The 16,597-nt window shown below is 44.7% G+C and overlaps 1 protein-coding gene across 1 annotated transcript in view; it reads right to left on the reverse strand.

The window, feature by feature from the left end:
• LOC139159908 (zinc finger protein 271-like) overlaps window positions 1–16,597 on the reverse strand; it is a 46,208-nt gene that overhangs the window by 1,500 nt on the left and 28,111 nt on the right. The window contains exon 4 of the mRNA XM_070737363.1: window positions 2,367–2,375. Within this exon, the coding sequence (XP_070593464.1) occupies window positions 2,367–2,375 (9 nt within the window). The remainder of the gene's footprint in view (window positions 1–2,366; window positions 2,376–16,597) is intronic.

The raw sequence follows: 16,597 nt of genomic DNA on the forward strand, positions 1-16,597 counted from the left end.
ACTACCGAGATTTGTTTGTTTGTTCATTCATTCATTCATTTAGATTTGTATGCCGCCCCTCTCCGTAGACTCGGGGCGGCTATCAACAATAATAAAACAATATGAACAAATCTAATATTTAATTTGTTTTTTTTTTAAAAAAACCTTATTTAAGAAACCAATCATACACGCAGACATACCATGAATAAATTTTATAAGCCTAGGGGGAGGGAATATCTAAATTCCCCCATGCCTGATGACAGAGGTGGGTTTTAAGGAGCTTACGAAAGGCAAGGAGGGTGGGGGCAACTCTGATCACTGGGGGGAGTTGGTTCCAGAGGGTCAGGGCTGCCACAGAGAAGGCTCTTCCTCAGGGTCCTGCCAAACGGCATTGTTTAGTCGACGGGACCCGGAGAATGCCAACTCTGTGGGACCTAACTGGTTGCTGGGATTCGTGCAGCAGAAGGCGGTCCTGGAGATATTCTGGTCCGATGCCATGAAGGGCTTTATAGGTCATATCCAACACTTTGAATTGTGACCGGAAACCGATCGGCAACCAATGCAGACTGTGGAGTGTTGGTGTGACATGGGCATACCTAGGGAAGCCCATGATTGCTCTCGCAGTTGCATTCTGCACGATCTGAAGTTTCCAAACACTTTTCAAAGGTAGCCCCATGTAGAGAACATTATTACAGTAGTCGAGCCTCGAGGTGATGAGGGCATGAGTGACTGTGAGCAGTGACTCCCGGTCCAAATAGGGCAGCGACTGGTGCACCAGGCGAACCTGGGCAAACACAAGTTCAAATATCCGTTTAATCATGAAATTCACTTTCACTAATGTCAAATAAACAAAAACAGATGACGCATTATACACATTCATTTTTTTTTTTAGAAAAACAAAGTGAAAACAGAGATTTAAATGCTAAAAACACATTTACCTCTTCCATACGAATGGAGAGGTAAAGTAGCAGTCAGTGCTGCTGATCAAATGTCCGTTACCAATTGATTATCAGAAGTGTATATATGATATAGTTGGAATTATAGAAACTTAGTGAGATGAAATCCATGACTGGAACAAACTGATAGAAGGATACCAATTGTTCAAAAAAAGCCAGACCCCATAAAAAAGGAGGTGGTGTTGAACTGTATGTAAAGGACTACAGTGGAACCCCGACTTACGAAATTAATTGGTTCCGGAAGGAGGCTCACACGTCGAAAAGCTCGTATGTCGAAACATTGTTTCCCATAGGAAACAATGTAAAAGCGATTAATGCGTGCAAGCCCGAGGGCTGAGGGGAAAAGACGTCGGCTGAAGCGGGGAAGTTCGCCAGGAGTCAGCAAAGAAGCCACGCGTGTGTTTTAAAACATCGGAGCCGGCATGGGGAGGCTTTCAATCAACCCCCGAGTTGGGGGCTCGGGGGCTGATTGAAAGCCTCCCCATGCCGGCTCCGATGTTTTAAAACACACGCGCGGCTTCTTTGCTGACTCCTGGCGAACTTCCCCGCTTTAGGAGTCAGCGGAAAAGCCGCGCGTGTGTTCTAAAAGATCGGAGCCAGCCTGGGGAAGCTTTCCATGCTGGCTTCGATCTTTCAAAACCGGCGCGTGGCTTCTTTGCTGCTCCTAAAGCGGGGACGGCTCCCCCCACCCCCAAGCAGAAGCCAAGGACCCCCCCACCCCCAAGCAGAAGCCAAGCGAATGCTTACCAAGTGGGATACTACGAGCAGAGAGGAGCCGGGTGCTTCCTTGCCTTCCTTCCTTCGCGAAAGAGTCAGGGAGGCGTGGCTCGTATCCCGGATGTGAGCTCGGGAGGCGAACGGAAATGACGCTCCCTCCCAAGCTCTTATCTCGAGTTGCTCGCAAGTAGAGCTGCTCGTATGTTGAGGTTCCACTGTACTATATTGCTACAGAAATGCATGAAACCAAGACAAAAACCTCCTAGAATGCATATGAGTCAATATAAAAGAAAAAATAATGACACTGCCATAGGGTATAGGGCATTTTGCCTCCACCAGTTAGATGAAGCTTTTCTTCTCCAGCCTTTCTTCTCTGATGATTGGCCACTGCCTTTTCTCCCTCGCCGAAAGGCCCCTAGCTGTTCGTCCCAGCTGGCCAAACGGTCAGGGGTGAATGTGGTTTTTTGTGATGGAAGGGCTGGACCGAACAACTAGGGGGTTTTCGGCGAGGGAGAAAAGGCATCGGCCAATCGTCAGAGAAGAAAGGCTGGAGAAGAAAGGGCTGCACTCAACTGGCGGAGGCAAAAGAAGAAAACAGTTGGTCGAATAAAGAGAGACGAGAGAAGAATATAAGAGGCAGCAGAGAGAAAGCAGAGCTGCTTAACTCATTCTTTGCATCGGTTTTCACAAAAAACAAAAACAAAAAAACCCCTGTAATCCAACCTTCCAAAAACGAACCTGCAAAAGACAGACTAGAAATAAAAGTTAAAATAAGCACAAAAAAGAAAGGATAGAACACCTGTCTGATTTTGATAAATACAAATCCGCCCTTGTGAGCCGCCAAGTCTGAGGAATAGGGCAGAATAGAAAACAAACAAACAAATGGGTTACATCCAGGAATTCTAAAAGAGCTGGCAGATATAATCTCAGAACCACATCTTCCAAAATCCAGGATCACTGGAAAACTACCAGAGGACTGCAAAAAAAAAAAAGGGGGGGGCAGAATCACAAAGACTTAATTAGCCTAACATCAATACTGGAAGATACTTTAAAAGATAATAAAAAACCCAGATCCGTCAACATCTAGAAACAAGTAAAGTAATAACTAGAGGTCAGCATGTGTTTGTTAGAAACAGATCATGCCAAACCAATCTTATTTCATTCTCCAACATAGTGACCAAATTAGTAGACCAGCAAAATAATGTGGACATACTGTATTTAGAGTTCAGCAAGGCATTTGACAAGGTAGACTACAACCTACTTTTGGTAAGCTAGAAATAACAATAGCAATAGTACTTAGACTTATATATCACTTACAGTGCTTTACAGCAGTGTTTTTCAACCAGTGTGCCGCGGCACACTAGTGTGCCGCGAGACATGGTCAGGTGTGCCGCGAGGCGGTTCGCCCCCCCCCGCTATTGCCCCCCCCGCCGCTGCCGCCGCTATTGGCACCCTCCCACGGGAGGCCGGCAAAGGTTGCTTTGAAAGTCGGCCCCCTCGCGCCCATGGCTTCTCGTCGCTTCCCCAAAGCACCGTCGCTTCCCCGAAAGCGCGCTCCTCATCTCCCTGCCAGCCCGCGGGGGGGGGGGGGGGGGGGCGGGGAGGCGCCGGCAGCAGAAGGGAAGGGAGCCGCGGCCGCCCCTGCCTCCCCACGGTGCCTCCGGCCCCCTCGGCCTTTCGGCGCTGCCCCCCGCCCGCCCCCTCTCCTCCTCCGCTGTCTCCTGCCTTTTGGCGTGGCTCCTCCCTCACCCGGAACGCAGGAGACAAAAAATGGCCCAACTCTCGTTCTCTCTCCGTTCTCAGCGGAGGCCAGCGAAGGTAATATTCAATGTCGGGAGCGCGCGGGCGGTTGCACGTGCTCCCTACCCCCCTGCTAGCCGCTCGGAATATTCAAAATAAGAAAAACCTTCGCCGGTGAAGGCTTTTCTTATTTTGAATATTCCGAGCGGCTAGCAGGGGGGTAGGGAGCACGCGCAACCGCCCGCGCGCTCCCGACATTGAATATTACCTTCGCTGGCCTCCGCTGAGAAGAACGGAGAGAGAACGAGAGTGAGTGACAGCAACAGACAGCAAGATAGAGAGAAAGTGAGAAAGAGAGAGAGAGAAAGGGGGGAGAGAAAGAAATAGCAAGAGAGAGAACAAGAGAGAGAAAGAGTGTGAGAAAGAAAACAAGAGAGAGAGAGAAAGCAAGAGAGAGAGAGAAAACAAGAGAGAAAGTGAGAAAAAGAGATTAAGAGGGAGGGAGAGAGAAAGAGAGAGAGAGAAAGAAAATAAGAGAGAACAAGAGAGAGAGAGAGAGAAAATAAGAGAAAAAGAGATAGCAAGAGAGAGAGAAAGCAAGAGAGACAGATAGGGAGAGGAAAGGAGAGAGAGAAATGAGAACAAAAAGGGGAGAAAAAAGGAGAAATGATTGAGGCAGAGAATGAGAGGAGAGAGAAACAAAAGAGAGAGAGAGGGGTGATTCTTGAAGCATATGGTAAAAAGCACCCAAATAATAAGAAATGCCCCCCAGCCCACACCTCTTTTTGAAAAGAATAAAAGAGAAAAAACCCCAGCCCTCAACTGGTTTTGGAAATGGTTCCAGTGTGTATACACACACACACACATAAGGGGGGGGAGAGAGACAGGGATGGAAAAAGAGGAGAAGTGAGAGGGAAAAGGAATGAGGGAAAAAGGGAGGAAGAGAGAGAAATGACAAACATGAGAGAGAAAAGGGGGAAAGACAGGAGAAGTACCCAGAAATGAGATATAAATTTGAGTAGGGATGATTGATGATTGACTGTATTTATAAGGGGATGTTACATGGGATTGTATATACGAGGGGGTTATGTATGTATGTATGTATGTATGTATGTATGTATGTATGTATGTATGTATTTATTTATTTAATTTGTGTCATTTTGGTTGGTGGTGTGCCCCAGGATTTTGTAAATGTAAAAAATGTGCCGCGGCTCAAAAAAGGTTGAAAATCACTGCTTTACAGACCTCTCTAAGCAATTTACAGAGTCAGCACATAACCCCCAACAATTTGGGCCCTCATTTTACCCACCTCAAAAGGATGGAAGGCTGAGTCAACCTTGAGCGTGGTGGGATTTGAACTGCCAAATTGTAGGCAGCAAGCAGTCAGCTGAAGTAGCCTGCACTCTATTATTATTATTATTATTATTATTATTATTATTATTATTATTATTATTATTAATTAGATTTGTATGCCGCCCCTCTCCGTAGACGCAAGGCGGCTCACAACAATAACAAAGACAATGTAAGAACAAATCTAATAATTTAATAAGCACTAAAAACCCCATTATTAAAAGCAAGCATACACACAAACGTACCATGTATAAATTGTATAGGCCCAGGGGAGATGTCTCAGTTCCCCCATGCCTGATGGCAGAGATGGGTCTTAAGAACTTTATGAAAGGCAAGGAGGGTGGGGGCAGTTCTGATCTCCGGGGGGAGCTAGTTCCAGAGGGTCGGGGCAGGACCTTATAGCACTTGTGCAATCTCTTCTTAAAAACCTCAAGTGATGGAGCATCCATAATTTAAGCCATTCCCAAAGAATCGACCTTATATTTGAAGGAGACTTTTTAAATCTCCCCACCAGGAGAAAATTGCAGTCACCAGTTTCATAGCGAGCAGCACCAGTGGGCTCAAAATTTGGGGAGGGAAGGAACCTGCAGCAACAGCTGCTGACATCCTTCAGCATAATTGTCTCTCTGCTTCCACATCATGGAGAAAATCAAGCATCCTTACTTTCACTCCAACTCTTCTATGATCTCATCTTCCAGCTGCAGCTTCCACCGGGGGAAGAGCACAGGATCCACTCTGCATACCCCCTTCCGCCCATTGAGTGTTCAGGAAGAGGAAGTTGCTCTGTGCTTCTCCTTAACTTCCTTCCCCATCCTTTCTAGCAATGTAGCGCTTGCTGGTTTTAACCCCTTAGAGCTCAACCACAGTTGCTTCTACTATAGAAAGGAATGGAATGGAATTCTTTATTAGACAAGTTTGATTGGACACATAAGGAATTTGTCTTTGGTGTATGTGCTCTCAGGATAATAAAATACATTCATCAGGAATAAAAAGATAGACAGTGATAATCATAGGTTACTAATAAATCAAATTGTACTAGGAAACAAATAGATTTATTTATTTTTTATTTTATTTATTTATTTTGTCCAATACACAATAATACACAATGAATGTTATAGAGGATGTAGTAGAGAAGAAATACGAGATATAGGAGAGACTATAGGACAGGGGACGGAAGGCACTCTAGTGCGCTTATGTACACCCCTTACTGACCTCTTAGGAATCTGGAGAGGTCAACCATGGATAGTCTAAGGGTAAAATGTTGGGGGTTAGGGGATGATACTACGGAGTCTGGTAACGAAAGATACAAGCAACATGGTTATAGTCATAACTGGGAAGAGATAGATAATAGGAAGGATGAGAAAAATAGTAGTAGTGTCTTAGCAAACTATTTGACAGTGTTGTGAGAATTAGTTGTTAAACAGAGTCATGGCATTCAGGAAAAAAACCTATCCTTTGGTCTAGTTGTTCTGGTATGCAGTGCCCTATAGCATCATTTTGAAGGTAGACGTTGAAAAATTTATGTCCAGGATGCGGGTGGGTGGGTGGCTGTAGATATTTTCACAGACCTCTTTTTGACTTGTGCAGTATACAGATGGAATGGAATACAAGGGAAGGCAGGTTGGTAGCAATTGTTTCTTCTGTAGTTCTAAGTATTCCTTGAAGTCTGAATCTTGTTTGGCAGCAGAACCAAACCAGACAGTGTAAAGAGGTGCAGATGACAGACAATAATCCCTCTGCAGAACTGAATCAGCAGCTCTTTGGGTAGTTTTAGCTTCCTGAGTTGGTGCAGAAAGAATCTCTGTTGAATCTTCTTTTTAAAAACCTCCAATGATATATTTATTTATTTAGGCTTATATGCCATCCCACTCCCAGAGGACTCTGGGCAGCTCACAGCTAAATAGACATAAAATACAATATAATTGTGGATAATGGACCACCCACAACTTCTAGAGACGAGCCATGGAAGCTGTCAGCTCATCCTTACTCCTTCTCTGTTAGACGGGACATATCCTGCAATCATTTATGTATGGTTTAGCCTCCAGTTCCCTTAACATCATTGCTGTTCTTCTCTGCACTCTTTCTAGAGTATCAACATTGGTACTCACCTGTTTTTGGGGTTGCCACGTAGTAATTATTTTATTTTGATTTTTATTTATTAGATTTGTATGCCGCCCCTCTCCGTAGACTCGGGGAGGCTCACAACAGTGATAAAAACAATACATGGTAACAAATCTAATAATTAAAATCTAAAATAACAGTTTTACATTACAAAGTCTAAAAACCCCCCAGCAACAACCAATGGTAGTCTGTGACTGTAAAGATGTAATATGTCTTTAAGACCTTTGACTGGTTAGGCCGTAAGAGGGCGCCATTGCTGTTCCCTGTGGGGGGAGTTATCTTTGAGAGTAACTGTGCGCGGTTTGTACTCTGTTGTTGATATTTGTATATACAGTGGTACCTTGTCATACAAACCCGTCAGAATTCCTGAGCTAGCATGATTGGCTCAGGAATTCTGGGATTTGAAGTCCACATGTCATAGAAGAGCCAACTTTGTCTACCCCTGGACTACAAAACCCACCATACTTCACCCCGATTTTAGAAGACTCCGATTTGCTGATTACAAATACTGTATCTTTAGGCAGTATGCCAAAAAGAGTCTACTAGCCCCTTTCCCGACTTAACAAATTGCATTGAAATCCATAACTGACTTTTTAGTCATCAAATGAGCTAACTTCACTCAACCAGTTTGAGGCTCCCATAAATTCACATGGCTCTCCTCCCTAAATAGAAAGAACTTCTTGTTCAAATGGAGAGGGATCCTGAAAAAAACAAGGGGAGGCCACAAGGTACAGTGGCCCCTTATTTATTTATTTATTTATTTATTTATTTATTTATTCATTCATTCATTTATTAGATTTGTATGCCGCCCCTCTCCGTAGACTCGGGGCGGCTCACAACAATAACAAAGACAATGTAAGAACAAATCTAATAATTTTAAAAACACTAAAAACCCCATTATTAAAAGCAAGCATACACATAAACATACCATGTATAAACTGTATAGGCCCAGGGGAGATGGGTCTTAAGAACTTTACGAAAGGCAAGGAGGGTGGGGGCAGTTCTGATCTCCAGGGGGAGCTGGTTCCAGAGTGTCGGGGCCGCCACAGAGAAGGCTCTTCTCCTTGGTCCCACCAAGCAACATTGTTTAGTCGACGGGACCCGGAGAAGGCCAACTCTGTGGGACCTAACCGGTCACTGGGATTTGTGCGGCAGAAGGCGATCCCGGAGATATTCTGGTCCGATGCCATGAAGGGCTTTATAGGTCATAACCAACACTTTGAATTGTGACCGGAAATTGATCGGCAACCAGTGCAGACTGCGGAGTGTTGGTGTAACATGGGCATATTTGGGAAAGCCCATGATTGCTCTCGCAGCTGCATTCTACACGATCTGAAGTTTCCGAACACTCTTCAAAGGTAGCCCCGTTTGATTGGCAGCATCACACTTGCTTAGTGCTAAGGAAGGTTTCAAGCAGTTATGTATTTTCCTCTCTGTACCCGTTGTCACCCATTTGGTCGCCAATGGACTCTGCATTGAAACTCCCTACGGTTTATAACTTGCAGTGTCGCAAAGATGACCACTGGGAGAAGCACGTGGCCCTCAGGATTTCTGTTGAGAGCTTGCTGGTAATTTTGGAACTCTGCCCCTGCAAAAACGTGGGTTTTGAAAAGCGTCTTTGGGGCAGCGGCTTGAGTGCTACATCTGGAATATCCGGTTTGTTCAAAGGGAACTCGTCAAATGTTTCTTACAATTTCTGTTGACAGCTTGCTCGTAAATCTGGAACTTTGCTGTTGCAAAATATGGCTTTAAAGAGCAAAATAACCACAGGAGGGAAAAAAACCGGAATGGCTCCTTTACAGATGTTAGTAGGGAGGGCTAGCCTTTCAGCCGCATGGCTTGAGGGGAAGAAGAGAGGAGAAAAGGGGGACCAATGGAGAAGGAGGCAAAGCAAGCAGAGGCCTGAGGAAAGAGACAGAGGGAGAGGGGGATATTGTGGTTAGCTCTGGCCCAGCTCCTGCCCCAAGGACTGTGGATGTGGGGGAGACATCCACATACTGCAGGCCTGTTTTGCCCCCGGGTGGAATCTGATGATGAAGGCTCCTCTGACCAAGAAGACATGAGTGACAGGGAGGAGGAGAGTGTGGCAGACAGCTCAGAAGGAGATCAATTATCTCTCTCCTCCTTGGATTCAGAACAAGAGTTAATGATACAGCCACGCATGCGGAGAGCGATGCATAGGCAGCAACAACTGAGAGATTATTATCAAAGAAAATGAGGCCACCTGTGGTTGGGTGGGGCTGTGGTCATTAGTGAGGCTGCTATAAAGAGCAGCCTGTGGGTTTGGCCATTGTGGAGGATTATCTGATCGTTGTGTTTCGTGACTGCTTTACTGACTTTGATCTTTTGTATGCTGATGTTCCCCCCACCCCGCTTTGAAACTAAACCAGGGCAAAGTGTGTTTCACTTTGTGAAAGGAGCTGTGAATTGCCTCACAGCTGCAAGCTAAGTATCACAGAACTGATAAGGGACTTGTACCAATTACCAGTTTGTTTGGAGACAAGTGCTCTTTGCTATACAAAAAAAGAGGGCTTGGTTTAAGTGAATTTTCATTATAAAGAACATTGTTTTGAATTTCCAAACGTGTGTCTGAAATTTGTACCTGTGAATTTGTGGGAGGAGTCTACCAGAGAGCCCAACAGAACAGGGGGGGGGAGAGAGAGAGAGTTGGGGAGGGGAAGAATTTATCAGCCTGTCCTGCTCCCACCTGCTTGGTGGGGTTGCATTGAGGAGGGAGAAGCCTGAAGAGGAGAGGAAAAAAGGTGAAGTTGATCTTATTTATTTATTTCTATTTATTTTGTCCAATACATAATACACATTGAAGAAAATAGATATGTAGTAATATAAATAAAGAAAAGAATAGAAGAAAAGATATAAAAGTATAGGTGAACATATTTGAAAGGAAGAAAAGATAAATGAGATAAGGAGAGACAATTGGATAGGGGACGGAAGGCACACTGGTGCACTTATGCACGCCCCTTACTGACCTCTAAGGAACCTGGAGAGGTCAATCGTGGATAGTCTAAGGGAAAAATGTTGGGGGTTAGGGGTTGACACTACTGAGTCAGGTAATGAGTTCCACGCTTCGACAACTCGGTTGCTAAAGTCATATTTTTTACAGTCAAGTTTGGAGCAGTTAATATTAAGTTTAAATCTGTTGTGTGCTCTTGTGTTGTTGTGGTTGAAGCTACCCACCTTTGCAACCGATGCAATATTAAGTTTGAATCTTGTTCTGCCGCAGCTAAGAACACAGCACACACGGAGTTTGTTCAAACTTATTTTTAATCAATAACCGACTACTAATAGCTGTCTTAGTAGAGGTCACATACACACGAACCTCAAAACACTATTTTCTTGCAAAAACCCAACTGTTAATTAGTTGCCATTAACAGCTGGCATGAGTTCAGAAAGTCTTAAATCATAAAATTGCAATTAGTCTTTGATAGCTCACAAAAGTTTGGCAAAATGCCCAGCAGTTGTCTTCAATAAACAAACTGAAGCAGATAAGCAGAGATTTTCCAGACATAACAAACCACACGAAATTTCAAACGTTATTTTTTGCCGAGATTCAACTGCCCCAGCTTTCCTTAAGTCAGGGATCCCCAAACTTTTTACACAGGGGACCAGTTCACTGTCCCTCGAACTGTTGTAGGGCCGGACTATAAAAAAAACTATGAACAAATTCCTATGCACACTGCACATACCTTATTTTAAAGTAAAAAACAAAATGGGAACATACTATTTAGAGGGAGAGAAGAAATCTGAAATTCATATATGTTTATGTTTTGTTTTTAATTTTCTTTTGTTAACATCTGATTGGCTATACAAGGTTTTCTTGGTTTATAGAAAAATGTATAAAGAAAGAAGGCATAATGATTAATAAATTAGAAATATAATTGGTGTTGTACTTTTTGAAGGAACATTAAGGAGATAATTTAATTAAAAGAAAAGTATGTACCTATGCTCCTCTCACTCACCCGTGGGCTGGATAAATGGCCTCAGCGGGCCACATGCAGCCTGCGGCCCATAGTTTGGGGACCGCTGCCTTAAGTAGACTAGAGGAGTGACTGATTAGTCCCAAGTCTTCCTCCCGAGGAGACCTCCTCTGGAGTAACCACTCTTGCATTTTGGCAGTTCTGCATGCTCATGCATTAGGAAGAGGGTCCTCCTCTTCCTCCTCATCACTGCTAGGAGGTGTGGGAGGTTCCAAACACCCCGGCTGAACCTCTGTCTCTGGTACCGAGTCCTCGCCAGTCTTCTCACTGTCCGACTTGGCTGCCAGCTGCACAGGCAGGTGGTACATCACCAAGTTGGTCTCCTCTTGAGCAGGATCTGCTATCAGCTACACAGGCCACTGGCGGGGCATAACAGATGCCGAGAGAAAAAAAACAAAGCTGATCTAAAGATAATGTTGAGAGATGGAGAGAGGGAGAGAAAGACCCAAGGAAAGAGGGAGGGTGAAGATAATCCAGGCGAGTGAGCATGCCAGTGGCCTGATGGGAGCGCCAGACAAACCAGGAAAAAAAAATAGGGAGATGAACGGATTCATAAAAGGACAAGGGAGGTTAACTAGCCTGAGTGAGTGGAGGCGCTTGGGTGAGTGACTAGAACAGGCTAAGAACCAGGAGAAAACACAGAGCAAGAGACTCTAAGCAATGATGACTGGGGGCAGGAAGTTTCCAAAATGCCAAGAAGAAAGACAAAGGGACAAAGAGATATGGACTTTTGCACCCTTTCAGAGAAACACTTAGAAACATAGAAACCTAGAAGACTGACGGCAGAAAAAGACCTCATGGTCCATCTAGTCTGCCCTTATACTATTTCCTGTATTTTATCTTACAATGGATATATGTTTATCCCAGGCATGTTTAAATTCAGTTACTGTGGATTTACCAACCACGTCTGCTGGAAGTTTGTTCCAAGGATCTACTACTCTTTCAGTGAAATAATATTTTCTCACGTTGCCTTTGATCTTTCCCCCAACTAACTTCAGATTGTGTCCCCTTGTTCTTGTGTTCACTTTCCTATTAAAAACACTTCCCTCCTGAGCCTTATTTAACCCTTTAACATATTTAAATGTTAAAGGGTTAAATGTTCACTTCACAAAGAAATCCAAAAAGACCAATTAAGGAAGCAGTTTTCCCAGCCTACTTCCAATAATAGCGGGCAACACATTTACTTAACAACTTGTGATTGGTTTAACAATCATCGTAAAAATGGTCATAAAATGGGGTCACGTGATGACTCACTTCACAAATGCATTGCTTAGTGACTAGAATTCCAGTCCCAAAAGTTGTTGCCAGTTAAGGACAAGATGCACCCCTGAAATGGCAAATTCACAAGATAGTGTTAGTACAAGGTACATGGTTGTTAGGGTTTGCCATTGTAAACTACCTATTGTAGTCTTGTATTTTCACTTTAAATATTTTGGGCTGTTTGCCATAAGAGGGCGCCAGTACTCATTCCCTCAATGATGCTTTAACGCTCATTCATTTTTGCTTTGCCTTGAGGCGGGAGTGTGTTTGCTTAGTGCTTATTATATTGTATGGCTTAGTGCTTGTTATGGATTGTTTCTGTTTTGTATATATGTGAACAGTACTTATTAAGCATAACTAAGTCTGTCTCTCTTTTTTCTTTGGCTTTGCCACACATCCACACTCTGTTAAAATTCTCTGCTCAGTGTATGTCAAAGGTCTCGTAGCCTAGCTATACCGGGACATATCAACATATAGATCTTGAGAGAACGAATTAAGACAGGGGCACGATAGTATAGACAGGAACCAAGGCATGATGAGTATCTTCTCAAACGAAAACCAAATGGAAGAAATATCTCATCAAATGATATAGCCAATTTATAAGCTTCGTAGAGGGACACCGTATAGCAATGAAGGCGAAATCTTTTTTGTCTCACGTGTCAAAATCCCACATCCATGCCCTCCCCCACACATGCACAAAACCCCCCTGCACATGAGCACAACCCCCGCCCCTATGCTGGCCCCCTCCATCCATATGGACAGGTTTCACTGAAGCTTACAGACTCCTGAAACTTGGGGATGGCGAAAAAACGCCTCAACAGGCAAAATGGAAGTTCAGAAAAACAATTTCCAGTTTGCCCAATGGGCAGTTTTTGTCCTCCAGAGGCTTCCAGGGAAGCCTCCTGAAAGCTGGGGGGGGGGGGAACGCCCTACCCTAAGGCCAAAAACCAGCTGGGCAGCGCGCGCATGCACACTGGAGCTATCATAGGGCAACGTCTCATGTGCCCTCAGATATAGAAACATAGAAGACAGACGGCAGAGAAAGACCTCATGGTCCATCTAGTCTGCCCTTATACTATTTCCTGCATTTTATCTTAGGATGGATATATGTTTATCCCAGGCATGTTTAAATTCAGTTACTGTGGATTTACCTACCACGTCTGCTGGAAGTTTGTTCCAAGCATCTACTACTCTTTCAGTAAAATAATATTTTCTCACGTTGCTTTTGATCTTTCTCCCAACTACAGTAACTTCAGATTGTGTCCTCTTGTTCTTGTGTTCACTTTCCTATTAAAAACACTTCCCTCCTGAACCTTATTTAACCTTTTTAACATATTTAAATGTTTCGATCATGTCCCCCCTCTTCCTTCTGTCCTCCAGACTATACAGATGGAGTTCATTAAGTCTTTCCTGATACATTTTATGCTTAAGACCTTCCACCATTCTTGTAGCCCGTCTTTGGACCCGTTCAATTTTGTCAACATCTTTTTGTAGGTGAGGTCTCCAGAACTGAACACAGTATTGCAAATGTGGTCTCACCAGCGCTCTATATAAGGGGATCACAATCTCCCTCTTCCTGCTTGTTATACCTCTAGCTATGCAGCCAAGCCTGTGGCACACATGACATAAGTTCACCATCACAGGTATAGCACTACTCTGAATGAAGACCCAATATGCTGTGGATGTGATGATGATGATGATTTATTATTTATTAAATTTGTATGCCGCCCCTCTCCGTAGACTCGGGGCGGCTCACAGCAACAGTACAAAACAATGTTCAATACAAATCTAATATTTAAAAGACTAAAAACCCATAATTTTAAAAACATACACACAACGTACCATACATAAATTATATAGGCCCGGGGGAGATGTCTCAGTTCCTCCATGCCTGACGGCAGAGGTGGGTTTTAAGTTTACGAATGGCAAAGAGGGTGGGGGCAATCCTAATCTCCGGGGGTAGCTGGTTCCAGAGGGTCGGGGCCGCCACAGAGAAGGCTCCTCCCCTGGGTCCTGCCAGACATTGTTTAGTCGATGGGACCCGGAGAAGGCCAACTCTGTGGGACCTAACTGGTCGCTGGAATTCATGCGGCAGAAGGTGGTCCCGGAGATATTGACGATCTAACTACCAGAGTTAAAAGAGGCCTGTTCAGCTTTTAGCCTTAAGGGCTATTCCGTGGAGGAATCTGAATTAAAAAGAACCCCAACATATCTTTTATGTATTTTCTTTTCATTCAGAAATTCAATTCCTATCTTTTGTGTATAGATAGTCTTCAACTTACGACCATTTATTTAGCAACCAAGTTACAACAGCACTTCTTATTGTTGGACCCCTATGACAATCATTAAGTGTTGTACCCCATGATTCTTGACAAATGTATGTTTTCTTTTATACACACTGAGAGCCAATGCACCAAAGACAAATTCCATGTGTGCCCAATCACACTTGGCCAATACATAATTCTATTCATTGAAAAAAGCCATTTTGACACTTTTTAACTTTAAGACTGTTGCAGTGTCATGTGATCAAAATTTGAATGCTAGGCAACTGGTTGATGTTTACGACGGCTGAGGTGTCCTAAGGTCATGTGACATGTTTTGTGACGTTTCAACAAGCAAAGTCAATGGGGAAGCCAGATTCACTGAACAAACCATATTTTTAACTCAAGAACTGCAGTGATTCACTTAGTACCTGGGGAAAGAAACAGAAATTTTGGGCTCAATTGTGATCGTAAGTCAAGAACTACCAGTAATATATTGTTTTAAATCTGCACCAGATTACTGGAGCCCCTAAATTTGCCCAGATTCCCATTTTGGTGACTGTTGCATCCTTGTTTCTCTCTGCCCCACCAACTGAATACCACCACCCATGGAAGTTTCAGTTGTTGCAATATAATGCTGCATGGAGCCATTTTATAGAAACATAGAAGACTGACGGCAGAAAAAGACCTCATGATCCATCTAGTCTGCCCTTATACTATTTTCTGTATTTTATCTTAGGATGGATATATGTTTATCCCAGGCATGTTTAAATTCAGTTACTGTGGATTTACCAACCACGATTGCTGGAAGTTTGTTCCAAGGATCTACTACTCTTTCAGTGAAATAATATTTTCTCATGTTGCCTTTGATCTTTCCCCCAACTAACTTCAGATTGTGTCCCCTTGTTCTTGTGTTCACTTTCCTATTAAAAACACTTCCCTCCTGGACCTTAATTAACCCTTTAATATATTTAAATGTTTCGATCATGTCCCCCCTTTTCCTTCTGTCCTCCAGACTATACAGATTGAGTTCATTAAGTCTTTCCTGATACGTTTTATGCTTAAGACCTTCCAACATTCTTGTAGCCCGTCTTTGGACCCGTTCAATTTTGTCAATATCTTTTTGTAGGTGAGGTCTCCAGAACTGAACACAGTATTCCAAATGTGGTCTCACCAGCGCTCTATATAGCGGGATCACAATCTCCCTCTTCCTGCTTGTTATACCTCTAGCTATGCAGCCAAGCATACTACTTGCTTTTCCTACCGCCCGACAACACTGCTCACCCATTGTGAGACTGTCAGAAATCACGACCCCTAAATCCTTCTCTTCTGAAGTTTTTGCTAACACAGAACTGCCAATGCAATACAGTGATCCCCCGGTTATTGCGTCCCCGACCATTGCGAACAGGGTAATTTGCGATTTTTGAACCCGGAAGTCAAAACACCATCTGCGCATGCGTGCCCTTTTTTTCTATGGGCACGCATGCGTAGATGGCGCCTGTCAGATCAGCTGCTGGGCGGCTTCCCTGGGTCTTCCCCCTCTTGCTGGCGGGAGGGCGAGCGGCGGGCATCAGCAAGGAGTTTCCCCACCGCCCACGCAAACTCCTCGCTGCCGCCCGCCCTTTGCCCGCCCACGCCGTTCATTCTCGCCGCTTCCCACCTGAGTCCTGAAGCGAATTCGCTTCAGGACTCAGGTGGAAAGCGGCGAGAGCGAGCGCTAGCGAACGGCTTGTCCGCCGCCCGCTCGCGCGTCCCGCGCCGCCGTTCATTCTCGCCGCTTCCCACCTGAGTCCTGAAGCGAATTCGCTTCAGGACTCAGCTGGAAAGCGGCGAGAGCGAGCGCTAGCGAACGGCTTGTCCGCCGCCCGCTCGCGCGTCCCGCGCCCATGCCGTTCATTCTCGCCGCTTCCCACCTGAGTCCTGAAGCGAATTCGCTTCAGGACTCAGCTGGAAAGCGGCGAGAATGAACGGCGTGGGCGTGGGACGCGCTCGCCTAGCGCTCGCGCTCGCCGCTTTCCACCTGAGTCCTGAAGCGAATTCGCTTCAGGACTCAGCTGGAAAGCTGCGAGAGTGAGCGCTAGCGAACGGCTTGTCCGCCGCCCGCTCGCGCGTCCCGGCCGTTCATTCTCGCCGCTTCCCAGCTGAGTCCTGAAGCGAATTCGCTTCAGGACTCAGCTGGGAAGCGTGAGCGAGCGGCGCCAGCGAACGGCTTGTCGCT

Source organism: Erythrolamprus reginae, chromosome 2, assembly GCF_031021105.1.
Source record: "Erythrolamprus reginae isolate rEryReg1 chromosome 2, rEryReg1.hap1, whole genome shotgun sequence".
In the NCBI taxonomy this organism is placed as follows: domain Eukaryota; kingdom Metazoa; phylum Chordata; class Lepidosauria; order Squamata; family Dipsadidae; genus Erythrolamprus; species Erythrolamprus reginae.